This window comes from Poecilia reticulata, chromosome 3 (genome assembly GCF_904066995.2).
Source record: "Poecilia reticulata chromosome 3, P_reticulata-male-v2, whole genome shotgun sequence".
NCBI lineage: Eukaryota > Metazoa > Chordata > Actinopteri > Cyprinodontiformes > Poeciliidae > Poecilia > Poecilia reticulata.
Window position 1 is genome coordinate 27925681 of NC_088832.1, and position 27668 is coordinate 27953348.

At 39.5% G+C, this 27668-nt stretch overlaps 2 protein-coding genes and 1 long non-coding RNA gene across 10 annotated transcripts in view; 1 reads left to right on the forward strand and 2 right to left on the reverse strand.

Moving 5' to 3' along the window:
• Nucleotides 1-5174, forward strand: part of LOC145551156 (uncharacterized) — a 246365-nt gene extending 241191 nt beyond the window's left edge. The window contains exons 3-4 of the long non-coding RNA XR_014086977.1: nucleotides 4273-4563; nucleotides 4688-5174. This is a non-coding gene — a long non-coding RNA (uncharacterized LOC145551156). The remainder of the gene's footprint in view (nucleotides 1-4272; nucleotides 4564-4687) is intronic.
• Nucleotides 5175-5666: 492 nt separating this feature from the next.
• Nucleotides 5667-13872, reverse strand: LOC103462656 (retinoblastoma-like protein 2). Its single transcript, XM_017303843.2, has 14 exons — nucleotides 13526-13872; nucleotides 11551-11670; nucleotides 11225-11331; nucleotides 11070-11140; nucleotides 10592-10735; nucleotides 10341-10499; nucleotides 10181-10232; nucleotides 9995-10101; nucleotides 9744-9920; nucleotides 9076-9147; nucleotides 8435-8495; nucleotides 7817-7956; nucleotides 7539-7694; nucleotides 5667-7434 (listed from the first exon to the last, which is right to left on the reverse strand). The coding sequence occupies exons 2-14, from the start codon at nucleotides 11622-11624 to the stop codon at nucleotides 7225-7227; spliced, it is 1530 nt and encodes a 509-aa protein (XP_017159332.2). The 5' UTR covers nucleotides 11625-11670; nucleotides 13526-13872; the 3' UTR covers nucleotides 5667-7224.
• Nucleotides 13873-14455: 583 nt separating this feature from the next.
• chd9 (chromodomain helicase DNA binding protein 9) overlaps nucleotides 14456-27668 on the reverse strand; it is an 89227-nt gene continuing 76014 nt past the window's right edge. For 5 of the 8 annotated variants that reach the window (XM_017304001.2, XM_008405563.3, XM_017304005.2 and 2 more), the window contains 14 exons: nucleotides 27498-27615; nucleotides 27353-27410; nucleotides 26048-26096; nucleotides 25628-25880; nucleotides 25298-25503; nucleotides 23772-24647; nucleotides 22985-23154; nucleotides 21956-22186; nucleotides 20841-21018; nucleotides 20359-20507; nucleotides 20017-20238; nucleotides 19755-19904; nucleotides 19313-19417; nucleotides 14456-17981 (listed from right to left, as the gene is read on the reverse strand). In XM_017304001.2, the coding sequence (XP_017159490.2) occupies nucleotides 16983-17981; nucleotides 19313-19417; nucleotides 19755-19904; nucleotides 20017-20238; nucleotides 20359-20507; nucleotides 20841-21018; nucleotides 21956-22186; nucleotides 22985-23154; nucleotides 23772-24647; nucleotides 25298-25503; nucleotides 25628-25880; nucleotides 26048-26096; nucleotides 27353-27410; nucleotides 27498-27615 (3764 nt within the window). In that variant the 3' untranslated portion in view covers nucleotides 14456-16982. The remainder of the gene's footprint in view (nucleotides 17982-19312; nucleotides 19418-19754; nucleotides 19905-20016; nucleotides 20239-20358; nucleotides 20508-20840; nucleotides 21019-21955; nucleotides 22187-22984; nucleotides 23155-23771; nucleotides 24648-25297; nucleotides 25504-25627; nucleotides 25881-26047; nucleotides 26097-27352; nucleotides 27411-27497; nucleotides 27616-27668) is intronic. The other 3 variants (XM_017304003.2, XM_017304002.2, XM_017304000.2) reach the window with 3 other exon arrangements.

Genomic DNA, 27668 nt, shown 5'->3' on the forward strand with positions numbered 1-27668 from the left:
TTTTCTGCTTTTTCCCTGTGTAGACAGAATGTTCTGTCCACATATAAGCTTAAAATAGGTTGTTGAGCAATGGCAGCATTTTCAGAACAGTCCATAGAGTGCTTGTTATTATTCGCCATGCTTCTGCTTGATGTGTGGAGTGTAATTTTAAACCAAGGTAACTGCGCTATCATGTTGAAGAGTAAAATTGAATCTTATAAATATTGTAATTGTATGATTAACCATACATTATTTTCATACCAAACCTTGAACCATCCGCCACAAAGCTCTCCAGGGGCGTTCCACAAGGAGCTGCCCTTGGATCCTCATGTTAGCACTTCATAATAGTGAATGGCCATCTTATTTTCTAACTGTATTAATATAAAAATACTGTATTATTTTTTACATTCAATATAACACAGAAAATCATGATCTAGATTCTAGATTGAGGGCATTTCTAGTTTCTCCTTAGTTTTCTTTTGTTTGTTTATTTTTTTAAGAATATTTCCATAACTGATCGTAGCTTTTTCTGTAGGCAAATGTAATTAATAACTTTAAATTTTACTGTATTGTTTTGTTGCAGTGCTATTGCTTTATTATTGTTTGATTCTTATATTTGGATCTTGTATTTATGCAGTGTGTTGTTGATTCTTTCTGATATATTGTTATTGTGACTGTGACATTGGAGACATGAAATAGCCTTTTGCTAACTCTAGGTAATGTGAGTAAGGTCATGGAATTCATGCAAATGTATTTACAAGACGCAAAATGTCACATTACTATGAGCTTGCTAGAAAACTACATTCATATTTGAGGTGGTAAAAGACTAACAAATTGCAAAGACATAAGCTGTATCAGTCCACTTCATCAGCTAATCGTGTGTCTACTAGGATACTTTTCATATGAGATCCTGGAAAGCACATGAACAAACCAACCTGGATAGTGTTGAATGCCTGATGCCTAAATCTGAAAGCTCTTGATGGGGTTAGGGAAAACTGAAAGTTTCATTTGAAGTGAATTTGGTGGATCGATAAAGTTAAAACAGATGATCTACCTCTAACTAGCTGCTAACCTCTCACACATTTAGGATTCATTTACTTCTTCAAAAAGCTTATGTTGATTTGATTTTTTTTTTTGTTATGACAAGACCCAACACTGTTACTAATAATACCTTCACAGAAGATCTAAACTAAATGTTTTGTATTTATTATTTTGATACACCTTTGTAGACTTTAATAAGAGATCGACTAAGTTTTGGAACATCTGTTAACTATCTGTTGAGTGAAACACCAACAGATAACTTTATAAATAAATTGTTATCTCTTATGATTGTTATAGTCAATAGAAAAAGAAACTCCTACTTCAATCACACCTCATATTTCAAAAAGCCTGTTTGGTCAATGTCTGTGGTTTCACAACAAAATCCAGTTTTTTGGAATCAAATCATGAGTAAATAAGGATGACTCAATACTTCTGCACAGCTGTGTATTTATATGTAGCATATGTGCGTGCGTGTGTGTGTTGTGTGTGTTGTGTGTGTGTATTATACCCAACAGCCTTGGGCTCAGTGTGCAACCAGCCACATTTATGCAGAAATGAAAAATGTCAATAGAGCTTCCTTCCATAATATTGCCTATTTCACTGGCACATAACACTGTCCTTTGACTCATGGACATAAATTCAGTGGACACAGCACGGCGAACTGAATAATGATTAATGTAACTTTCATCTTGGGTTTGCTTCACTTGCTGTGGCCTTGGCTCCTTTAATAGTCATGGAACAGTGGAAAAATGTGATTCTGCTTGTCCTTCAAATAAAATGTTTCCATAATGGCTTCTCATTAAGGGATATATATTCATATACAGGCACATTCACTCCACCAATTGCTTTGCCCTTTTTATATCTTTCACAAGAGTGTTAATGAAGAACTCTGGTGGATCAGAGCTTTAAAGCACCTGCAAAACAGCATAAAATACCTCAGCTGCTGAGAAGTATTAATATAATTATCAAGGTTATATCAGGTTGCTTTTAATTCAATTGTCTCTCCACATTTCTCAGCTATGTCAGTCAATGCGCCTGCCTTGTCTTCAAAGCAACAGAAGACTTATCCATTCCAGCACCATTAAAACATCAATGTCTTATTTCTGCTAAATGGCAGAGGAAAGATAATTGGCATGTGTGCATGCATATTAATTAACTGATAATGAGACGATAAGGCCCCTCTCTACCTGCAGGTGTGGAACCACTAATCAATTGGCAGTGAAATGGGGTAAAAACTCTGCTTCTTTTATCCCACCACTGAAATTAAAAACCTATTTAGCAGCACGTTTTCCAACAAAGTGCTTTTCATTTATCTTCTCCAGCACATTATTCAATCACAGTTTCCATTTGTATAATGGTAATATTTTCATGTAATTTCCCGCTGCCTCAGAGATGGGTTTTTTTGATATGGCTTTGTAAAATGGCTATTCCATTCCAGCTCCATTCACTCGCTGGTAATAAACTTACAACCTATATTTCAGATTAAATGTCTTCAGCAAATGGAGCCAGTCTCGGATTTCGCAGCGCTTTGTGGGAAGATCACTTCTGCTCCCTGGTGGCGACTTTAGGAACCGCCCAAGTGGGGCTTCCTGCCCCCTGGTGGCGAGAACTGCAAATTGTCAGAGAATCGATTTAACCCGCTTCTTGGCAGACGTTCATTTGCAGCGTAAGGTTTCCACGGTTTCTGACTGTCCAAGCCACAGACACCAGAAGTCTGATATGCAAAGCGAGCTGCACAGTTGAGGGCTGCAAGGATTCCCAGAGCTGAGACATAAGCTGACTATCTTAAAGGGTTGCTGCTTTAGCCTGCAGCACATTTGGAAATGTTTGAAAGAGTGTTTTGTAACTATCGGTCCTGACCAGAGGTGTGCATAAGGAGAACTGTGGGGGAGGAAAGAATGAACTCATGAATGGCTGGGAAAACAAAGACAGAAGATGCAGAGCATGAAAATATCTAAGGCTGAAAAACAGCAACGCAGGATAAACTGGGCCTTGCAAAACACTCTTCTGCAATTTGTTTATGTTACATTCACAAACTTCAATTGATCTGAAGTGGGCATAGACCAACAAATGTAGTACATCACTGGAAAATAAAAGGAATAGAAAGAAATATTTTTTCTATACAAACAAAAAAATTCAATGTTGGGTTTGCAAATGTATTCAGCCCCCTTCATATTAATACACATTTGAACACAATCCATTGCAACAAATCATTTTCAAAAACAATACAATATTTGTCCACCGCCTCAGTTCTTTGTTGGTCGCATAGGTTTGAACTCTGGTGAATAAACAGCATCTGGAGGATCAAGGGACGCAGCAGCAAGGATCAGGAAGAAATGTGAACATTTCCAGAAGCACTGCTTATTAATGACCCGAAAAGAGTCTGGCACAACTTACAAGGAACTGACAGCCACCTAACCTGGCAACCCAAACAAGAAGAGCATGTATCAGAGAGGCGAACTAGAACATTTCTGAGGAAATTTAAGGGGGGCTGCCAAAGTGTGCCCGTCGATTGGAACCCAGAGTTCTGATGCTAAAAGTTAGCATCAATGCTAGAATAAGCTACATTGTACTCAGTAGCATGTGGAGAGTCACAAGTATGTTGAGTAACCTGGACTTACTCCATTCAGTATGTTAAAATTAGTGTATAAGCTAAAATTAGCCAAAATGCTAATGTTAGCCTAAATCAGGGGTCCCCAAACTTTTTCCCGTGAGGGCCACATAACTTTTCCCTTCTCTGGTGGGGGCCAGATGAACACGTGTGTTCATCTGCTCTACCGCTAGCAAACAACCGTACTGATTAAATAACATAAAAGTCAAGCAGTTCCCTAAAAGTCCAACAGATGGCAGCAATGCGCCATGCAAAACAAAACACCCACAGTTTACAGGACACTCTTCCTGCTAAAGAGCCCCCTGGTGGTTGAAGAAAAATCCACATATAAACCGGAAAATACAATATATTAAAAAAAATCTGAATGCTCTCTGGTATTGTTCAGGGGCCCGGACCAAATGTGGAGGCGGGCCGGATCCGGCCCGCGGGCCGTAGTTTGGGGACCACTGGCCTAAATGCATTCAGTGGCATGTGGGGTATCACTAGCATGTTGTCTTACATTGACTTCCTCCATTCAGTGTGCTAAACATAGTTAATAAAAAAATAGGTAAAATGGTTATTATAGGGACAAAGCTAATGCTAATTCACTAGTGGGGGGCAGCTAAATGCTAATATTTTTTGTTTATGTTAATGCCTTGCAGAGCTGATCCTGATGACACAGAGGTTGATGGACAGTAGTGCAGCGTTGCATCCTCTTGCTGACAGGCCTTCCTTCACCCTCAGACAGGCCAATCTGTACACACAGCATCACCACAGACTCCATCTCAGTCACCATGCAACCCATTTGTCAAGTCAAACAGCCTCAGAGACGTGGCTTTCTAGTTACAGAGGTGACCTCACCAAAGTGACCCCTATGCAATGGCCATAAATCGCTTGCTTTATGTAGCACTATATCCGTCTAAAAGGGGAATAAAAAGACATATATTGTGCTAGTAAGTATATTGTGCCATAAGATCTGAGAATCTGAGAGAAATTCAAAATAAGTTTCACTTGGAAAGATGATTAAGATGGGCATATAAAGTTAAAGCTCTGTCTTTTCATCTGCTTTTTCTCCAGATGTTACTGTCCGGTTTCTCCTTTAGCATTTCAGAGATCCACCACCGCCGTGTCTTTGCTTGTATTTCAACCCGTTTGACTGATGCTCACAGCCAGTGAGCACACAGAAGCCGTTTAGCTGATGAGATAACCGAAGCCTCAAAATAAAGACCATCACCTTTACATCTCTGGGTGTTGTGGTCTCAGGTGGTTTCGCTCTCCAACCTGGAGAGTTGTTGTGTTTGGTAACTTAACCGTGTCTTAGCTTTATTTTGCAAGCCTTTGTCTGCAGGATTATACAGCTGTTTTATAATCACCTCCTTAGCAATGTTGGTTAAGAATTAACAATAAAGCTTGTCAAACAATGACTACTGATAAACTCTAGCAGTCAAGGCTTTGGTTACTGACTTTCTGCCTGGAAAACTGAATAAGATGGGTCAAGTTTTTTGAATGTCCTTCCACAAATTCTTAGAATAGTTTGCTGGACCATAATTCTTAAAATTTATAATTTTTCCATGATGTGCCTCCAATGTTGTGAATTAGCCTTTTTAAAAGCTTTAAGTGTCTTGAGGTCATGAAATGGGTTTCATCTCTTAAATCATTGTAGATATAAACTTCTGAACATGAATGAAACAAAAATTGTGGCAATCTCTAGTATTTAAATACTGAAATGTTGGAAAAGATTTACAACACAAATCAATTTTGTTTAAAGTATCTTTAATTTCATATTTGGATTGATATACACATTTTTTACTAAAATAAAGCATATTTTGTTACAGACATCTTCAACATATATGGAAAGTGCACGTCTGCTGCTGCGCAGAGCTGCAACAAATGCCGTTTGCTCCAACTTCAGTTCCCAGATCAAATTAAACTGAAGATAATCAGCAGATAAACTTACAAGGAGCTTTTTCTCCAAACAAAACAAAAAAAACAGCTACAATGGGAAATCAACAAGTCGACCACTACTTGCTGACTATTCTGAAAGGCCGTCAATAGAGTTACTCTGACACTTCTTGGCTGATGTTCCTTGAGATTAGTTATTATATTTGGACTGTAATGCGTACAGTTCTTTGAGTGGTCAGAATGACTTGAGAGGTGCGATGTAAATTCAGCCCATAAACCATTTGATCTTAATACTTTCATACGGCTCACTATGCAATCATTTAAATAAATACTGGAATTTCTGGACATAGAAAAACAAAGTTCTCTTTTTTGCAGCTGTTCATCATGGCAAATATAAATAATAATAAAACAAAACAAAAACATGGATGGATGGATGGATGGATGGATGAATGGATGGATTGATTGCGCTATCACTTTTATTGCATGTGAATAAACAATGGAGTGAACACAAAGCAAAAAAAGCAATAAAAATTTCACATTCAGCACAGTACAAAGGCACAAGTATGCAAGTTAAAAATAGAGTGCTGTAAAGATAACGCTTCAGATTGTTAGTCAGTTATGACCTGATGCAAAATATTGCTACAATAGAGATAAATGGGCGACATTCCTCTTGCATGAATTAGATGGAGATCTGGGGAGTTCTTTAACAGTTTGTTTTGTTGTATCGTCCTGCTAAAAGAAAACAGCAGGGACATGCCTCTGTAGGTCAGAGTTGAGTCTGTTCATGGACGGCAGGACGCAGCGGAACGAGGCCCTGCAGGCTTACAATGCAGCTTGGTGAAGGTAAAAAAAAAAAAAAAAAGATTAAAGCCATCCATGTGATGTAAACGAAAATGTGACTCCTCAGACTTCGCTATAGTCTTTGATTGCTACACGGTCCTGTTTTACTGCTCAAGTAAAACATATTGCTTTTTTTATGGTAGATAAGTATCCGGCCAGTAGGAACTGCTCCTTCCTTGGAATACTGCAGACTGGAAACATCCCAACCTTTACCTAGACCCATTTCCCCCCCCTGGTTTGAACACATTAGCTTTGAACAGAAAGTGTTCTCTTGCTGCATAATATTAAATAAATTAAACACCTCAAAGTTACTAATGCTGAAAATATCATGGAAGTTGTAAAAACTTTCAAAAGAAAATATCTGACACTGGCTGACTTCTACATATTCTAAGTACAATTGCAACATATTGCTTAGAGAAATAGTTTATCATGCGTTTGGCTTAAAAAGCATGTTTTTCTGAAAAAAGATTTACAAAATATGCAATGCTTCAAAGGGAAATATTCTACCAGTCGCTGGTTGTTGGTCTCATCTTTTTTTTTTTTTAATCACATGTAAGTTCACTGTAAGATTTAAAGCAGGAACTGCTTCAATTATCGTTTAAATAATAACGTAGATTTATTACGCTCACTAAAACTGCACAAGTTAATGTTAATCAGTTAATTTTGCACATATTTTTAAGTAGAAATCGCTAATTAGGTTTTACAGTGAGCTATGTGTACATTCATGTCAATACAACTCACTCAAAATGATCAAATTAGTCGAGTTATGAAAACTTAAGATGTACAACTTGCACATACTAACATTTTTAAGTTTTGGAAACTTAATTTTTTTGAGGAAAGGAGTTTGCATACCTTTTTTGCGTAAACTTCACTTATTGCGTGTTACAGGCTGAACTGTCAGGGTGGTTCTGGTTGTTCTGGTTCTGTACCACTGACCGATCTTTTTGCACATTCATCAGTCGACTCTGCAGACCTGACGGAGTTTCCAAGCAACTTTGCTTGGATGAAGGCCCATCTTCTTCCTCTGTTTTAAATGGCAGCTCACGTTTTATGGTTACAGTGTTGGAGATCTTACTCAGGTCCTGTGTAAAGAAACATTCATTACAATTTTGCAATGTGACCCGATAAAAAGTGGATAAAAAGATGAAAATGTATGTCCAGTGTAGTAAAGATCAATAAAAGTGACCTTTCTGTTGCTTTTGCCAACGGTAAAGGTTAATTTGGGAGTATGTTGAAGTGCTTGTCTGTTTAACGGTGAGACGGTTAAGTTAACACCCTTTGCTGGGCGATAACTTTCTCTCGGCTGCGATGGCGGCAATGGAGATGTAGGAGGAGTCTCTCCCTGCAGAAGAAAGCAAATATTAGTGGTTAATGTGATATTTCACACTGTTTCTTTGCATTATTGTTTTGATTTGGTTTCTTGTTAAGGTTGATCAAGACGACTTCTGAAAACAACTAACATACCCCATAAGTTTGGGCAAACTTCTCTGCAAACGGCTGCATTTTTATGCTGTAGAGGTGGTAGAAATTGATGAGGCTGCCTCTCTTGGCCTCCGCTGAGTTTTCTTCTGGTGTCGGAAAAGCAGCTCTGTGGGATCCAAGATCTGTCAGCAAGAATGTAATAAAAGAAATGAAGTGTCAAACAAACATCTGAGGCTTCCACAAGACTTTAGTTACAGCAAGAGATTCAATTAGTAACTTATTTAGTGAGGTTACATACATGAAGAAATTCAAAGCTACACTTCCATTTCTATGACATAAAATTCCAACATTTTTGCTTGAATTGGAAAAACTGGGTATGAATACTTGAATAGACAGCCCCAGAAATGTGGTAACAGTAAATAATTGTTGTGTTAGTGTCAGATATGTGTGCAAAGAGAAAAACTAAAATATAATGATAGTTATGTGATCATTTAAACTGCCACAGTATTGTTTTTGTTATTATGCAACAGCGTTATAGCTGCCTTGCTAACGGCAAAAAAAAACAACAACAAAATATTATTGGGAGAATTCATATGTTAATATTTCTATAAAAAATTATATTTAATCTCTTGTATACACCCAAACAGACAGAAATCATACCCATCATCTCTCTGGGAAGATTTTCCACAGGTGACTCCGAGTTCAGCATCTCGTTGGAAACCTGTGGGTGAAAACATTCAGCAACATCTGAGGCTTCAAAACATGGCAGAAATGACATTAGATATGCATAAATCATGACGCTGCCACGCATCCAGAAAGTATTCACGTCGTTTCACTTTTTCACATTTCAAGTTACAGCCTTATTCTAAATTGTATTAGATTATTAAATGAAACCCTTTCCCAAAAGTCTACATACTATTTGGAAATGTATGAAAAATAGAAAACACACTTATGTGAACATTCACAACCTTTGCAATGAAGGTAAAAATTGAGCCATTTCCACTGATGTTCTTTGAACTGCCCCTCCTCCACATGTTGCTTCACAAGTTTCGGACACCTTTTTTTTTTTGCTTACAAGATTTCCCTATTTCAATTAAACCATGTTCTAAATATAGTTAACTTATCCTGAAAATATAATTAAATAATGGAAGTCATGTTATTCTTAATCAAGAACATGATCTCATACCAATCAATACATGATCAAATCAAATAATGATTAAAGATACTGAGCCAGTGGTGAAAAATCTCAACACTTGTTGAGATTATTTATCATTACGTTAAGTTAGAAAAACAGCACTTACACTTCCATTGCTATATGGCTCAGTCTTGTAGCGCTCTACTATCTCCTCAAACGTTAGCTTGTGCTTGGTAGCCTGCAAAAGCCAACAACAAGAAAAGCCAGAAACTGAATTGGTGATTTCATAAACAACATATTTTCACACCACTCAGGGTAATTTTTTTTGTACCCTTTTACTTTCTGAATTTGGTATTACAACTGTAAACACATCCTCTAGATTTTGCTTCACAGAGATTTTTTAAATTTGTCATTACCATCAGCAAACTTTCCTTAATTCTTAACCCAATGGTTTTACCCAATCCTTGTATTGGAGAGAATAAAAGCAACTCTTTTGCTTGTTTCAACAAAACAACCTTCTGCATCATGGACAACGTGAGAAAGACAGTTTAAAATCCTTCTCCAAAACTTTGTTGCGTTTTCTGGCAGGATTTTTATAGACATGTTCTTTTTCTGGTGTGATGTATATTTTTGTATAAAAACAGTGATTCTCAATTAGTAGTTTTTAAAATCTTGACATGTTGTAGCCTAACAATATGTCTTCAAAAACAATCAGATGAAATTGAGCTGAGAGAACAAAATCAGAAGAAAAAAATGTCTGCAGTGAAAAAACAACCTAGGAAAGTAAAAATACATGGAAACCGACATGGGAGGGCTTAACAAATCAAAGCCCACCTTTGCTGTGATGTAGATGGCGCTAATGAGCAGGTGGTCCAGGTGACGGTCTTTCATGAGGGAAGTGTGCTGGGCCAGGGAACTCTCCAAACAGGTCCACATCTTTGACTTCAACTCATCAGAGACTTGTAGTTTGATACACATTTCCCTCAGACGCTCTGCCATCTCGCTGTAAACCTGATCACAGGACAAAGCACAGCTGCACAAAACAAATATTTTAACAGTGGAAAGTTCTGGGAGTAAGAACTCACCATCCAGGCAAACCGGTGAAGGAAAGGTTGCCCCTTGGTTCTGCTCACAGCTGGGGAGCCATGCTGGCGCTCTGAGGTCCTGGACGACTCTGCTTCCAATATTACATCTGCTCATAAGCACACAACTTGTATTGTAAGCCTTTTTCAACAAACTTAAGCAAAAGGGAGCTTTATCACTCTTTGTACCTTCTTGTGGGTTAGATTCCGGCTGACCTTCGACATTTGTTGGGGAAGTCATCTGTGATTAGAAAACAGTTGGGGTAATGCGATACTGACATCTTTTTGATAAAAACTAAACAAATAAAAGTATTTTACAGGTGAATGTTTTGTTTTTGCAATGGCAGACCTGGTGTTTGAAAGGTGGAAATCCGTCATTGTCTTTGATTTTCTCCCATAGGTGAGAGTGGCTGGCCCAAACGGAGCTCTCTAAAACACTTGTTCCAATTGGCATAAATGAGCGTCTGATCAATTCCATGAATTTTTCCTTCCTGAATCTGAATAGGAACTGGTTATGTACCAGTGAAACCACAGCACAAAAAAAGCTGAAGCAGGTAACTCAGATTTTATAGCAGGTCTTGAGAGTTTTGTGTGTCAAACCTCTAAGAAAAGGTAGGAATCCAGTTTGAAAACTTTGAGGAGCAAAGTGACGTCACTGACTCGAAAGGTTGTTTTCAGGGCGATCTGCAAGCAACAGGTTACCAGACAGCGGTGCCAAAGGTCATTCTCCAAGAAGTTCTGCATCTGTGATATCACAACAAAATGACCATTACGTCACATCAAACCAAAGATGTGAGAGAAGAACAAACAAAAGCAAAATTTGGATTCAAAATTAGTAGTACACACTGGAGGTCCTGCATGTTTTAGGTGTTTCCCTGCTGCTGCACACCTGGTTTAAATGAATGGGTAATTAGCATCTAAAATATGCAGCAGAGTGGGGGCCAGAGGACCAGGGTTGGTGACCACTGGTACACACTATCTATCAAAGGGATCTCCAACTCCAGCACTGCGGCTGTCCATAAGGAAATTACATGCAAATGCAGTTTTTAGTGTGGCCACATGAGGGCAGCATACTCACAGAGCCAGTAAGATTTTCTAAGATGGTGTAGTAGTCTTTTGTGGCAGATGAGAAGCACTCTTCCTCCAGCTCTGAAAACACCAGACAATTTAAATGGAAGCATTTTGTTATTAAAATGTTCTGTGAACCAGTAACGGAGTAAATGGGACTTTTACCTCTTTGTGCGTCATCATGTTTATCATCCTTGCAGTGCTGCAGAAACTCCTGCAGCATGTCATTCAGTCTAATTTTTATTCCCTCTGTGGGATCTCTGGAGCAGGTCCTGATGTCAATGAAAAGTAAAAACATGTGTCAGAAATTATTTCTACATGTGAATAAAAATAGTCTGCAAGTAAACATTTTCATAGATTCAGTGACTTTCACAAAAAACCTCATCTTATTTGTTCAAAAACTATTGTCTTAATAAGCAAAGAATGCAAACATTGTAGTTTATATAAGTCGTTGCCACAGGAGCGAGGAGCTGTTCTGTTGCAGCGCTAACCTGAACAGACTGATCAGACGGTCACTGGGGCCAGGCCTCTGCTTTTCTACGTCAGGTCCAGGAGCGGTTGCCATGGTGAACTCTTCACTGACGGCGGCCAAAGCAGGAGGGCGCAACTAACTGATGATAAATAAGATCAAGAACTCTCAGGAACAGAGAAAAAAAAAATCACATGTATAAATATTTGTGATGCATAGACTGGGTTTTACCAGGCCAATGCCGATTTCTGATTTTCTTTGAAGTATGGTCTGATAATTTGTTTTGTTTTCTAAGGACTATGACACATAAAAGAGAAAAATAGTGTAGTGGTTGAGAATTTAAGATCTCCAATAAACACACATTGGTAAGACTACAAACAAATTAACAGCATGATTTAATATTGCTTACAATTGTCACGAAAAGTTTAGGAGACCACAGAGTCACACCCTGCTTGTATATAAAGTTTGAAGCTTAGAGTAATAGTTGGATGCTTCCTTGGTGAGCACTATGCACTTTTTTTATTTTTATATTTCTACATTATTTATTTATTCAGTAATGCTTGTGCCATGCATTTTTTAGGAGCTTTTCCTTCAAAGTGATTCAAGTGACGTACTTTCTTTTACACCTTTTAAACACATTTGAAGTTAAAAAGATACACACAAAAAATCCTCATCAATCTTTGTTTTCACTTTTTTAATATATCATTTAAACAACATCCAACCCTTCTAAAAATAACAAAAATGCTATTATTTTCATGTTTTTATCCTTTAAAATGCTTGTTTCGATGATTGTTTATTCCAAAAAAAGACAAATTAGCATTTTTCTCTCCTTCTGAAAACCCCCACACTTCAACAAAAACTAAAGCTTTTAAATCTCCACTAACACATGACAGTGTTCTGTTAGTCGATCTGGGCTGGGCAATAGAACGGCCTTAGTCAAATATGCTCAACAAAGTTGTAAACACTGTACACTCAACACTGTAAATGTAGATTAGTCTTTCTATCCGATCTCATCCCTTAATGTTTGTAGATTTAGACTTCAAAGCCGGGCCAGTGTGACCAGAGAAAGAAAATTGTGCATTCATCAACATTGTCATTGAAAATGGATTTTCTAAAAGGTTCAGTGTATTTTCAATGAATATGAAATTATTCATCTACCGCCACAATTTGTTTTATTTACGTACATTTCACTGGAATTAGCAGGAACCAAAATGCGAAATACATTGTGTTATTTTATCATTTTGGCAATGAAAAAAAAAAAGAAGAAAAATATTCATTTCCTCACTAGCTCAAAGAACCACTTGTTCTTGATGCGAAATGAGATAATCAGATAATGATTTACTACATTGCCTTTAGGTTAAATGTAAACATAATCAGAATTAATAAAATATTAAATCAAATTGAAAAAATAAGAGAACATACTCCATTTTCCTCTGGGAGCTATAGCACCCCCTATTGGTGCAACAACCGATTAAAGGCATTAGTTTGAGCTGTAAAACATAACTGACGATATATTGCATTGTCTCTCCTAACTTTCCTCTTCCTTCAATGCGTATACGCAAAGACTTATGCTACGAAGCTACAGGCCTATCCTTAAATTCCAACTGTTAACCTATAACTCTGATATATGGCTTAAGTTTTAGTTTAATTCAAATTTCCTGCCATTCACAGGAGCTTCTCGGCTGACGTAACAATGCAAGAGGAGCTGGTAACCCCCCCGGAGATGTCAGCGTTATAACAGAAAGAGTCACCGCAGTCTTTTATTTTTTAACTTTCTAAAAGAAGGCAAGTGGTTTAGTTTTCTTTTCCCATTTAAAGTCCTGGACCTTTAACTGGTTAATACCGGCTACCCTTTAGTTGTGACTGGATAATAATGAGTCTACATGTCATCTTTAGTACAATACACTGTTATACAACTACAACAACAAGTTATTACACTTGTTAATAAACAAATATAATCACGCAGCAAACAATTTAAGGTTTTCTTAAAGACTTACCGCATTAGTTTAGCACGCAACAAGCCTTCCTGTCAGCTGACTGCGGAAATGCACTGCAAGCGCGGGAAATATCAGGGAGGCGCACGTGAAACAAGAACACATCCGGTTACTTAGCGGAATGTCCCGCCTCCTTTTAAAAGGAGAGCATATAAAACTTCCCATTGGATGGGAGTGAAAGCAACTCCTGTGACATTTGGTGCAATAAAATCATCAAATAAGCAAACAACTGTGTTGTGTGTTTTGTTTGAGTCATCTGGCGTCGTGTCGCTGATTTTCTACATTTTAATAAATCGGGTATAAGAAATGAGACAGAAATTCTGACTTAATGACGGAGGTAAACAACCTCAACTAGAGGGCCAAGATTTAAAGAAATTAACTATAGCCTCTAGTTAACTGGTATGTAGAAAATTTTTTTTTACAAAAATATAAAACAATAATTGTGGCTCTCATGGCTCGACATAAAAAACACTTGGAACAAAGCTGACTTGCACATATTACTGGATGGATCTCAATATAAATGCCACTTAAGGGAATGGAGTATTTAAATGAACAGCTGTCATTAGACATAATTTCTGCTGCTATTTATTAACTGAAGAGATCTGTTTAAATGGAGGGGATGCGCATCACAAAGTTACCACTATGATCATTAATGATTGTGGAAATGCTTTAGAAAAATAATGCATAATTTTGGGTGAAAAAATATGATGCTCATTCATGTTTGCATTAAAATAAAGAAAAAATAGAAATATAAAATAAGCCTTGGAATTACTATAAATGGCTGTGATTTAGGCTTTTTTTAAAACTTACTTCAAGAAGAGACTTTGGAAGAAGAAAATAATTTTAGACAATTGGAAATCCATACAATCCTGTAAGAACTGAAAACATTAATAAAAGACCATCAGGCAAAGCAAAAAACACAGGCACATGGGATGAATAGTCAGAAGAATATGTTTAATAAAAATAATTAAACCTCAATTTCCTCTATAGAACTTCATAGAAAGTAATCCAATAAATTACAAATTACTTTAAGACGCATTTTCCTGCACTACAATAATTATTTTGACTACACAGACCACATCTTGCAAGAATTACAACTTTCCAATGAGAAAAATAAAGACAAACTGACCAAGGTGACATTTTACGGTCTCATCAAGCTTGAACCAAAAATACAAAACCCACGTTTGCTCATCGTGTCCTCCTTTTACAGCAGTAGTGTTTTGTCACTCCCCTTGCATATTGGTCTCTGTTTACTTGCGTCAAGCCACATTATGAACTCAAAACATTTCCAATACGAGTCCTTTTGCGTTCCCACTTCTGTTGTTGCAAGCCCTAGCACACAAATCAATTCACTGAGGCGTCGCTGGGGGGCGACAAATAATCATTCGATCAGTGGCTTACAGCAGACGGAGCGGTGGCTGGGTGTTTGCATAAGGGCACTACCAGTTAAAACAGAGCAGAGGTGTAGATATACAAAATGACAGTGGTATGTTTTGCTCAGACATAGAAAAATACCATACTGTTAGTAATCATTAAAAAATGCAAATTGCATTGAAAGCAAACCATGATGAGGTCTATATAGAGCAGGCATACAAGAAAACCACTTTAAAGCAACATTAGAAAAGACGTGTCTTCAGTCTTTGTGTTCAGACCTCGCAAATTGTATTTTGTCATCATCATTAAGCCCACTGGAGAGAGAGAGAGAAAGAGAGGTGCTACAGATACTTAGGAATTCAACAGTTTATCCAGGGGGCCCTTCTCCTTGGAAATATCTAACAGTCAACGGTGTAACAGCAGTCCTAGAGCAAGCACTGTTGTGCCAGAGAAGATTACAAAAAGGTACTTCGGCTCGAGTGTAGTCCAGTGTTTATGTGTAACCTGGTTACAGCTCTAAAATGAATGTGCGCGGGGAAAGCTGAAGGAAACACACAAGCATGGCGAGTGAGCGGCGCTATGAGAGGATGAGGTGCAGGATAAGGGCACTTCTACATCTAGCTGAAGCTCAGTTTGTCAGCAAAACAGATTCATGAATGATAAAATGAGACAAAGCTGCAGACTCCCAGCAACGCAAATTGAAATGATCAAGCCCTTCCTGAAGCAAACCCACCCAACGCTAACTTTAATACTCAGCTATAATGAACAATCAATACAGTCTTAAACAGGATTGATCCATGTTGTGCTTGTGGCACTTGTATTTTTAACACCCCCAGGCTGTCATGCAACACATTAAACTTCCTTCAGAGTCCTGAAGAGGCATGTTTGAAGATAAAAGAACACTTGTAATGCGGTGTTCACAAGTCAAAAACCAGTGAAGCTCCATAAACACAAAAACATTCAGACTGGAAAAGTTCTGGAAGCAGGAGTTACCGAGCCGTGGAGGGAGAAACGGCATAACGTAGTCACAGAGGAGATGGGGAAACTTGGCTTCTGACACACATTCACACACAGTCCAGGAGAAACAGACAGACATGCATATGTACATCTGCACAGTGAAGTCAACTCTTGTAGCAAAGCTGAGGTAAAGATGCAGTCAAATACAATGGGATCTAAGAAATAATATCCACAACACTTTCAGGACATCTGGGGGTAAAAGGGCAGTTTTTTGGCACACAGTAGAAACTGAATTTCTGTCAATAACTGACCATGTCAACTAACAGTTACACAAGTGAATATTTGTGCCTTATTTAAGGAACTACAAACTAAAATGTGTCACTCCTAGGGAGTAGGTAAATAAATGTTCTACTGTCAAATTATGCCTGATTGTGAACATTCTACATTTCCCACTCAATATGTAATCCTGTCTCTAACCTGAATAAGAGAAAAGAAGGGAAGGGATAGGATGAATGAGTTGTGAACTGGGGGTGGAAACATGGCAGATGAGAGAATCTACAGCTTCAGTGACATTCATTAGCTGCCCAGGTTATTGCTGACATTATCCAACATCCATCTGCAAAGCCAAAGTGTCAACAAACCTGCAAATGTACTGGCTATTTTACAAGTGAAACCAAAGTGTTTGAAAAGTGTCAACCCCCCCTCCCCAAACAATCAAAATATATTAATAGTACTGCTCAATGAGCAAGTTGATGTAGTTTCATCTTTTTTTTTTTTAATAAAATTAATCCTGACATAATTACAATAATGCCTTTTCTTCTGTTGCAATTGTACATAATCAGGTGGTACAAGTTCACAAAGTTCAGAAAGTCTACCAAAGTCTGACATGCAAAAAGTCTCAATACAAGACTGTACCTTGTGAACAGACATGGACATTTTTTTCTGGCTCCTTTAAGTCAGTTTTTTTTTTTAAAGGTTTTTACAGTCTTTTTTTACACAACGTAGTTAGTTCTTGTATTTACATGTAAAGAAATCGCAACATAAGTGCTGGAAAATCCATATATATGTGAATAAATGTCTACATTTCTAGGCAATACATAAATAAATTTTTCATTTTCTGTTCGTAGGTTCAGTCCTCGTCACTGGAGTCCGAATCATCAGAGGATGAGGAAGAGCTCCCGGACTCCGACGAAGATGACTCAGCTTTTGCTGAACCTTCAGGGCCGCTGTTTTCTCTCGGTTCTGCAGATTCCTCGTCATCCTCTTCCTCGTCGTCCAAAGCCTCCTCGGGCGCCTCTTCCTCCTCTTCCTCCTTTCCTGGCAGCTGCTCCGCTTTAGTCAGGAAGGACTGGGAGGCTGCAGGAGCAGAAGAAAGAGGAGCAGCAGCAGCAGATGGAAGGGTTGAAGGGTCACTGTTTGAGCTCTGCAGCTGTGTGGCAGACACAGGAAGGTTAAGGCCTGGAGTGAGAAGCATCCCTGGGTAAAGCATACTGGAGAGTAACAAGGGGTTAAGAGAGAGTGGGTGACTGGTGGCTGCAGAGGCAGCTGAAGCACTTGGTGTGACAGTGGCAGAGGAAGCAGAACTGGAAGTGGAGGAAGGAGTCGTGTTTATGTCCTCTGTCCTTTCTCCTTTGGTTTCCGAAGTGTTAGAGGGGGCATTAGACGGCTCGCACGTCCCGCTGCTGTCGGTTCCCTTCGTCTTCTCTTCGGAACCTCCCGCAGCTTCCTGAGTAGGCTTTCCAAGCATGCTGCTCATGCCGAGCAGGTTTGGCAATCCGGCCATACCAGAAAGCATCATGGGAAACATGGCGGCGAGATTGCTCGCGGCCAAGTTGCTGGCGTCTGGCGGCAGTCCCATGAGGCCTGCAGTGAGCTGCAGGGACTGTAAACTTTGGAGGTTTTGCTGGAAGGCCTGTAGACTGCCGAGGTCCATGCCAGAGAGGAGACCGTTAGCCAGCAGGGAATTTAAACCCAGGGCGGAGGGTGCAGAGCTGGGTGCCGCTGCAGCCGCCGCAGCCACCGCTGCCTTGGCCAGGGGATTCTTCGGTCGGCGTCCTCGTCGGCTTACCTCCTCTGGAACGATTGGTCCAGTCAGGATCCGGTCAAACATGCTCTCAGGGAGGTACCCCTAGTTAAACACAACAGATACACAGGCTTAGAATGAAAATTAAACAGGCTCAGTTTCTTACAACCAATGCTTGGTTGCAAGGCATTTCAATGCTCTCCTATCCAATGCCAGGAAAGGACCTATTATTCTACACCTCAAGATAACTGGTGCTTCCTTTTACCGTTAATGCAGCTCATACTGCTACATGTTCCCTCACAATATACATTTCAAAATGTGAGGCACGATCCCATAAGGGGTGCTATTACTTTTATTGGCATTTCAAGTAACCATGGCGAAGTAAGTAGCAAAAAACGATCCAAATTCAAATCAAAACAAATTCTAACTGACACCGTTTTCTGTCAGTTACACTAAAAAACGAGATAGAAAGAATTTTGTCTGCCCAGCTTATGTTTTATAAACAACATTATTACTTATTAATTTGGTGTTAAGAGATTAGCGTTTCTTTTTCTGGTAGCGAACTGCCACAAAGTATAAATCAGATTTTTACTTTTGTGATGAATGTCTGTTTTATAATATATTTACCACCAATGACAAAAAAAAATATTCTAATTTTTCTGCAAGATTCACTAATTGCAGAATTCTTAGCATAAGATAAGTAGTATTTCAAAAGAGCAGAGGAAATCTTATGTTTTTTTAACAATAACAATATTTGTGTTTAATCTGTTGCTAAGAGATGGACACGTTTTCTGGTAACCAATGTCTTCATACTTTAGCAAAAGTTAAAATCAGAAGGCAGTGCATTAACATTACAAACATTAGCAGGCAGTGCCTTTTCCCTAACTCTTTCCCTAAAATAAGTTTTTTAGCTATTTTTAAAAATGTATTAAGCATGTTTAGCACTCTGTATGGAGGAAGTCAGGAAGTCAGGGTCAACCTGTTGAGCTTGACCCTGTTGAGTCAAGCTCAACAGGGTCTTCTTTCCCCGCTGATTCTGCCAAGCCCGTTCCCTTGGCTGTGGTTTCGCTGGATGGGAGTTAGGGACAGTGGGAATCTCGTTCATCATGCCACTGGCAGCATTTAGGCTAACATTAGCATTTTGGCTAATTTTAGCTTGTACACTAATTTCAGCATACTGAATGAAATAAGTCCATGTTACTCAAGATGCTTGTGACTCTCCACATGCTACTGAGTACATTGTAGCTTTCTTTAGCATCTATGCTAATTTTTACATCAGAACGTTGGGTTCCAACCGATGGGCACACTTTGGCAGGCCCTGTTTAAATTTATTCAGAAATGTTCTAGTTTAAATTAACGCTTTTCTAAAACAATTGAAAACACTAATGAATGCAGGACTTATTATTGCAAATTGTGAGAAAACTACAATGACTCACCGACTGTTTAACCACGTCAGCCCATTCAGGTGGGACCCCATACTCTGGATTTTCCTGAAGGAACCGGCACAGATCCTTCAGAGGAGGAGCAAAAGCTCCACCGATCTACACAAGAGAAAACAAGCCATGTGAACCAGTCTGCACAACAGCCAAAGCAGATATTTACACACAGAAAAACTACTCATATTTAGAGTTTTTGCTATTAAAAATCTGAAAAGTGCATTTAGCTCCCCAATACTACACTGCACAGTGAAGCATGGTGATGGTAGCATCATGTTGTTGGGGTGAACTTGTTAGCTGATTGTTCAATTAATGGGGCAATGGATGAAACTAAATAGAAGAAAATACAATAAGTATTAATCTTTTAAAGTTTTATTTGTAAAAAACTGAAAATTGTGCACACTTTAAATAAAAGATGAAATAAAACCAAACACAAAGTCACCTTGCGAGCATTTCTCCTGTTTATGATCTGGACCCTTTCTTCGCCCGTTAGACTGTTGACGTCGATCTTGTTAGGGTTCCTGCAGCGGTGCCGCTTCTGCTTGGGTCGGCCATCTTGGAAGTGGAACTGCATCTGCATCTTATTGACTCCCTGGAAACAAAACAACAACAAACTTGTTGAGAACATTTTAGTAAACGGTACGTTCCAACGTGAATCAGTGTCCCAGAACGGGATGAAAATTATAAAAATAACCAGTACTAACCGGGATAAAAGCTCCTGTATCTGCGACAAAGCCTGGGTGTTCCCTAAGCCACTGGTCTAGGTCTTTCCTCATGGGAGCGTCGTCGCCTGCCAGACGGGTGCCGTCCTTCAGGTTGATGACGGGGATCCTGGTGTCTGTGTCTGCAGGGATCTGACTGGAGTTTATTTGTGCAGCAGCTCCTGTGATGCCCACCTGGCCGATTCCACCCCATCCTGGAGCCACCTTCACAGACATAGGAACACGATGCTGATTTTATTTAACATTTACCTCATACAGCGTGCTTTGCAGGATTTTTTTAGTTCAATTTGCAGAATATTAACAAGAGATATTAAGAAATTTTACCGGTTCAGGAGTAGCAGATAATTTATTCCTGTTCATGAAGAGCAGCTCCATTCCTTCTACATTCTTCCTTCTCCCCCGTCGCTTCTTAACCACTGGCTGGCCGTCCATTACTCCGTTCAACCTCATCTGACCACTAATACCTGGAGTAACTGAAGGAAAGGCACCATGTTTGTCATTGTGTATATTCCAAGAAATTAAATTGTCATTTTCAGATGCTTCAAAAGTTTTTGCCTCAGTTTTATTATAAATTACAAAACTGTAATTTAAGTTTGGTGTTTTATCCTTTCACCAAACTTTCTACTGATATAATTAAATACAGCAATTTGTTAACAGGAAGACATGCACACCAAAAACATGATTTTGGTGCTAAAAAGTTTTCATACATGCTGCCATCTAGTGGCAGATGAAGAACACAAACACTGAACATATCCAGCTTATCCTGCAACTTAAAAAAAAACCCAAACAAACAAAAAACATCATACCAGTCTGGAAAGAGCTTTGAGGTTTGGTTATGTCTGCCAGGCCTGTGTCCGAAGCGCTCTGCAGCTCATGAAGCCGGGCCAGATACTGTTGCTGGGCCTGGGGGCCCTCCTCAGTCTCTAGGGGCCTCTTTATAGGCAAGCCCTGCTTCTGGAAGGTCAGCTTCAGACCTCCTTCCTGCTACACACACAAACAGGATCGTGAGAGGTGACTCGATGAAAGGCAAACTCGTGGAATAAAAATGAAAATTAAATACCTAGAAGGTTCATCTATGACCTTTAATTCATCAGAGATCACATTTAGGATGTTCTCGTTTTGACTATTATTTGATTTATTCACCAAAAAAACAAATTATATCCAATTTTATTCCTCTTTCCTTAGCCTTTAAAAGTTTCAAATCTAATCTATCAAAATTTAAAGATACATTTTATCAAACAATTACAGAAAACACTGTTCAAGTTGTTGTTTGTTAGTAGTGGTGGGACACATGAACACACAGTGGGCAATGCTGAGCAGGGCAGTGGGTGAAGTCTATTTGTAGCCTGGACTGTGCTTAGAAGCCATGCCAAAGACATAGCTGTTGTCAGCATATAATGTCCCAATTTAAAGGTAAAAAGCAGCTATGAAATGAAAAACCACACTTTTTGGAGTCTTTATCAAAACGCGACATCAGAAAAAGAAATTCAAGCAAATATGATTCCTGCTTAGGTTATAGCCATGTTGTCAACAAGCATATTAGACAAAACCACCAGCGGCAGAAGTTCCCATTCCAGTTAGATTACAGGCAAGACCCCTTCAGAGCAGAGAGGCTTCAAACAGAAGCTTATCATACGCTCATGACTGGATGATTTGTGTTCGTGTAATCACAGCCTGAGAGCCCAATTCAAATAGAGTGTGTGGGAAAAGAGGGGAAGGCTGTTATTAAATTAATCTCTCCTCCTGCCAGGCAGTGCAAACCGCTAATCATCCTCAAAGGAAAGCAGGCCAACGGAGAGCGAAGAGACATGCTGAACGCGGCAGCTAACAGCGGTCATGGCAGAGAAGAGGCAGGGGTCCTACAGTTAGGGCTGAAGCGGAGGGAGGGGGACGGAGCGAGGAATTGAGAAATCAAACATACATCATTGAGCTTTACTGAGAACTCCTTGTTTTCTGCAACATGCTTGGTCACCTTTGACCCCTGTGGAGAGGCAGAGGGGTCCTCGCACAGGCTGTTGGCGTTGTCCAGCAGTTTGGTGGTGTAGAAGGAGGCGACCGTGCTGCCGGGCTCGTAGACCCGACGGTGGCCAGGCCACTTGCCCTTGAGCACGGCCTGGCAGATGCTGTCCAGACGGTTGATTATCACACGGTCCTAGTCAAATCAACATAAAAAATTAATAATAATAATAATAATAAAAAACTCACCCAATAGCACCTAAACCCAAGCAGTTATGTTAGGCAATATGAGAGCTTAGTATCAAAATAAAATAACCCCGCAATGGGAGAGTTATCTTTTCTAATATCTGATAAGCTATTCACTCAACAATTAGTATTCATTCAACATGGGCAATGTGGCTCAAAAATAAAATCTCAAATTTGAATCTATTTTTCTTTTTACTTGCTTTCTTTTTGAAAAAACTAGTTACAAATGACAGAAAATATTTTCAAAAAGCATCTTATTTCAATCATCGCTTCGATACAAGGTGACTTTTTGATTAATTACAAGGATGTAAAAATATTTGCAGAAAACTGATAATTTGACTTGAAAAAAAAAATCATAAAATTACAAGAAAAAAGTTGTTTTATGGGGGGAAATGCTAAGTTATCAGGATCTGATGTGAGCAACTCACCTTATATAGATCTTCAAAAAGATAATTGTTTGAATGATCATTTCAAAGTCCTGCTACTGATAATAATTTCATGCTGATGTTAAAAGATTAAGTATTTATATTAATTATTATCTGTAAAACTTCATAAAATGCTCTACATTTCTTATTTTAATTCCTCCAAAAACCAAATATTTGATTAATCGATCAAATCGATTTATCACCCGGCCCTAGCATCCATGCTTGAATAGCTCTGCAAGTGACCAGAGTCCTAAGTATTACCTCAAAAGCAAACCTTAATCTGTAGTTAACTCTAGACTGCAAAAAAAACAGGAGTTATTTACCTTGGGCCAGTATGACGCAGCCAGCATGTAGCCTCCACCCTGGAAAGGATGGGAGGAGTTGTTTGTGACTCCATTCTCAGACACGTGTGAGTCTTGCATTTCGTCCTGTGTGGTGCTCAGGGAGGCCACGCTGTCCTCATCGAAACCCTTAACACTTGTTGTTGCAGGCACTGTGAACAAAAAATACAATAAAAATCCAACTCAACAGGTTAGGGTAGGTTTATGGGCTATTCAAAACATGTTCATTCGGTTTCTTGCGCAAAATTATTCTTAGAATTTAGGATTTCCGTCTGGTCAGTTCTGCCTATTCTGAGCTCCATTCAGAATTAACTGCTTTAGGGTCTCTTGTTACTTTAAATAAACTTGCAGGTAAAAATGGCTGCAAACGGATGCAAAATTATAGAAACGTACATCTTTGAAAAGCAAAAGTACAGCCTCAAGCACAACCAACAGGAATGTTGTGTGGTTTCTGAATGGTAAGTCAACAAAATATTTGTCTTTTCAAGCAGCCATTGTACAGCATAAGCAAGCCGACAAAACATGCTCGAGTAGGTAACGGGCCTTCCTGGAGTTAAAGTGCCTGTCAAATTTGACTGAACAATCCAGAGTTTTTTGAAATTGTTTATTTTTCAGACACCAAAAAACCTTAAATTATTCCCAAAAAACAGTGCTCAACTGTTTTTAGAAGGAGTAGAAAACCTAATGGAAGTAAAAAAAACAAAAACAACAACAAAAGACTGAATTGAGAACCAGGAAGAATTATTTCCTTAAAATCGGTGTAACTCACCTTTCTTCTTTGCTTCCTCTCCCTCACTTTCACTGTCATCAGAAGAGGAGGAGGAGGACGACGATGACGATGAAGAGCCAGAGGAACAAGACGAGGAGGAGGAGGAAGAGCTGGACCCGGAATGTGAGGAGGAGGAAGAAGATGAGGATGAGGATGAAGAAGATCGTGACGAAGAGCTCGAGGAGGAACCGTCCGAGTCGGACTCGGAGCCTCGCCGGGCCTCCCTGCGGCCCCTTTTGCTCGCCTTCTTGGGTTTCCTTTCTGTGGAGTTGGGTGTGAGCGGCTTGGTGCGCGCCGCCACCATCTGCCTCTCGCTGTCCTTTGCCACGGAAACGGGCTTCTCCTCCAGGCCTGTCGGAGTCGCTGGAGGCTGCGGGGGGCTCCAGCTCTCCCCCCGTCTTTCTTTAATCTCCTCTTCTTCTGAGGCTGCTTCCACTTTAGGCACAATGCCACAGGGATCCGGGTCTCTCTGGGTGGCCGGGGGCAGCGGGGAGCCTGTCGGTAATGGTCCGGCAGCCTGGTACTGAGGGAGCAGGAGTGGGGTTGTTGTGCGTTGCTGCTGCTGTGCGGCTTTCACCTGGCTGTAGTTGCGTTGGGCTGCCATGAAGCACAGGTCGGGGTCTCTCAGAATGTGGTAATCCGTCCGACTGACGCCGTGCTTTGCGGCGCCGATCAGCAGGTCGCGGTCGTGAGTTCCAGCCTCCCACCACACGGGTAAGTCAGAGCTCATCTGGCACAGGGACAGACGTTCAAACAGCAGTGGATGTCTGAGGACTTGTTCCCTGACCTGGCGAAGCAGCTCTACTCTGTACAGGGTACGAGAGGCTCGCTCTTCTGTGATTGGCTGGATGGTCAGGGATGGATCCACCGCAGAATCTGGAACAAAAGGAGAAAATGACAGTTTTGCTCTAAAGGTACAACAAAGGCTTGTTTGTGGCTACAGCTGAAGCGTCGCACTGTTTGCCTTTCGGCTAATGATTAACCTCATCACCAGGCTACCTCTGAACTGGCGGCGCAACTTGTTTACCACAGACTTCTCTCCTAAACAGTCTCATACAGACGAGGAGCGTGGCACATATCTCTGCTGGCCTTCTTCAAGTTTGTAAAAATAATAAACTAAGTACACTGCATTAACTGAAATCTAAGTTAACTTAAAGAAAATTAAGAGTATTAATGCTTTGTTTCTTTTCTGACAAGATACTTTTTCTCACCAAGAGGTTTTTCAGTTAGAACATTTCCCTTATTTAAAGTGTTTTGTTGCTTAATTATCTTAAGAAATTAAAGCTTGATATTATGAATTTAATACTTAATATGAGGCAGTTTATGCTAGAAACTAGAATAGTTTTCAAAGAAACAATAGAAAAAATAAATTTGTACAACATTTAAAGCAACATCAAACATAAATGGCGTGTCGTTATAGATTCAGATAATTCCCAGTTTTTATTACTTAATTTGATCGTTCACAGTCATAAGAAGGCTAAATCAAAAGCAAGTCATACGTGTTTCTATGCAAACAAGATTCTGACCTCCATCTTTGGGTGGCAGGCGACACACTCGTCTACACATAGCAGTGAAGGCGCAGAGGTATTTCTGCAAGCTCTCGTCCGTTTTCTTGTGCAGCCGGGCCATGGCCCTGAACTTGGTCCAGTCAAATCGCCCGAGGCTCGGGTCAAAAACGACACCAAAAGTGGACACAACCCGATAAAAATCCGCCTCTTCTCGCCTGGTCCACCTGCAATAAGGGCATTTAGATAAATAATCAGATGAGAATCCTTGTTACAAAAAGCGTAACATGAGTCTTGGATTTGTGTTTTTGTAAATATTTCAGTTTTCATGCATTTCATTTGCTTCCTGACCTCTGTTGGCGTTCAATCTTTGCAGCCATCTTGGGGTTGAGTGTGTCTTTGAGTGCGGGGGGCAGCGGGCAGATGGGAGCAGAGAGCATCATGGCCTGCTGGGGTTGAGACTGGGACTGAGTCTGGTGGATGTGTAGGATCTGCCGGCTCTTGGTGTAGCGCTGAGACGCCGTGATCAGTCGTCTCAGTCTGGCTGTCAACACTGAGGGAGAGGGCCAGTAGGAAGTCTGGCCTTCCGTCACTGGAGGTGCGTCTGGTTGTAGCAACAAAAATTATAGAGACAGAATCCTATTTTTAGCTATAAAAATAGAAGTGGGTTGTTTTGCTGCTTCAAACTTTGAGATCTGTCCTGTGTAGGAAGGTTTTGCTTTTAATAAATTGTGATAATTCCACTCAGGATTGAGAAGATTTAATACCCACCTCCAGCATTATCAGAGACGACCAAATCTCCAGGGGAAGAGGCGTCATCCTGCGGGACGACAAACTCTCATTTTAGACATGACTGACTTTAAAAGAAGTAAACATATTATTATCACACATCTAAAGTGGTGATACAACAACAGTTGCACTCGTCAGGAATTGCTAACTTTGAATAAAAACAGTACAAAAAAAAATAAAAAAATTCAAACCAACAGAAAATGAAGGGATTTGATTATCCACATTTAGGCTTCAAAGCAAATGGCCCCAACATGGATCAAGATTTTTTTCTCTAAAACATATGTTGATGCATTTATGAATGTTGTAAAGTTTCACTGGCTTATAACACAAACGAGTGCTTAAAATATTTAAAACAGCAGCTGGCAATCAACAAACAGGATGTCTGCTTGGGATTCAACTGCTGGCTCTACCAGAGCAGATAGCTGAGCTAATTAACCGGCTGATACCAGCTTGTTAAACTCCCAGTGTTACTCAACGGCAAAAACACATATTCAGTTGGAAATTACTGTTAAATTTAGTACTGCTTCAGTCAATATCTAAAAAGATAATAAATACATGCTAATAAAAAAATGACTATTTCACATTTTATTAAAATATTTTTGAAAAATTGCATTTACCCAATGTTATCTTACTGAGAGTATTTCATACTGGTCCAAGCCCAACATGTTGTTTACACGTTGCATTTTAATAACCCAACTTTACCTGAAAACCTAATTAGTTGCCATGCTTTAACAGAGAAAATATGACAATATTTGAAAAGATTAAAGATATTAGCTGCTTAGAGTGAATAAACCAGACAGTGCAGTGAAGCCAGAAGATGGCGGTGCAGGACACACTTGCTTGTGGGTTTAATCTTAGAAGTGGCGGTAATTTCTAAACAGAATCCAATCTCAACCACTTCTTAAATCCTCCTGGCCTTGTCATGAGATACATGACCCTTTCATCCAAAATATTCGGTGTGCATCTTAGAAATACAGCGAAAGCTCATTTTTAAATCTTTATGGAAGTTTCTTGACACAATTCTCACTTTCTAATTAGAAATTACACACCACAGCATGAATAGCTGTAGTAATAATGACAACTATTACTTTCAAGTCAAATATACCGTGTTCTGATACCATAACTTAAATAAAATGCTAAAAGCTCACATTTTACTGAGAATGAAAGGATTACAAATAATCATAAAATTGTCAAAAAGTAGGATATAAAGTTTTCTTAATCTTTCTAATTAGTAGAAATGTTACAGAGTTGACATGACCTTTTAATTCGTAGATTTTGTAGACTTACCTCCATGTCGTCTTTCAGAAGAGCTGGAGCAGGCTTGTACTCTGGATCATCCACATCCCTGCATTCAGATTATTGTTGCAGATTATGGAGGTTTTAATAAACAGGGTACAAGCAGAGCACATGTTGGTGCGGTGTGCCTGCTCACCCATCCATGAAGTCATTGCCTCTCTGCTCTGCAGCGATGGCCTTCTCATCCGGTCGCCCGACACGGTCTAAGAAGCACAGAGTTGGGTCTGCACGAATAGTGTTGTACTTCTCATACCCTGGAAGCGTGCAGAAAGACAAACACACACCAAATTTAGCAAAAGATAATGAA

What these genes read in the sequence shown, in the direction of transcription:
- LOC103462656 (XM_017303843.2), bottom strand. Translation starts at nt 11,624, where the DNA reads ATGGCAACCGCTCCTGGACCTGACGTAGAAAAGCAGAGGCCTGGCCCC. An exon ending in TAGAAAATCTTACTGGCTCT is followed by an intron (nt 10,736 to 11,069) that starts GTGAGTATGCTG and finishes GTGATATCACAG; the next exon opens with ATGCAGAACTTCTTGGAGAA. An exon ending in TTCCACCTTTCAAACACCAG is followed by an intron (nt 10,233 to 10,340) that starts GTCTGCCATTGC and finishes TTCTAATCACAG; the next exon opens with ATGACTTCCCCAACAAATGT.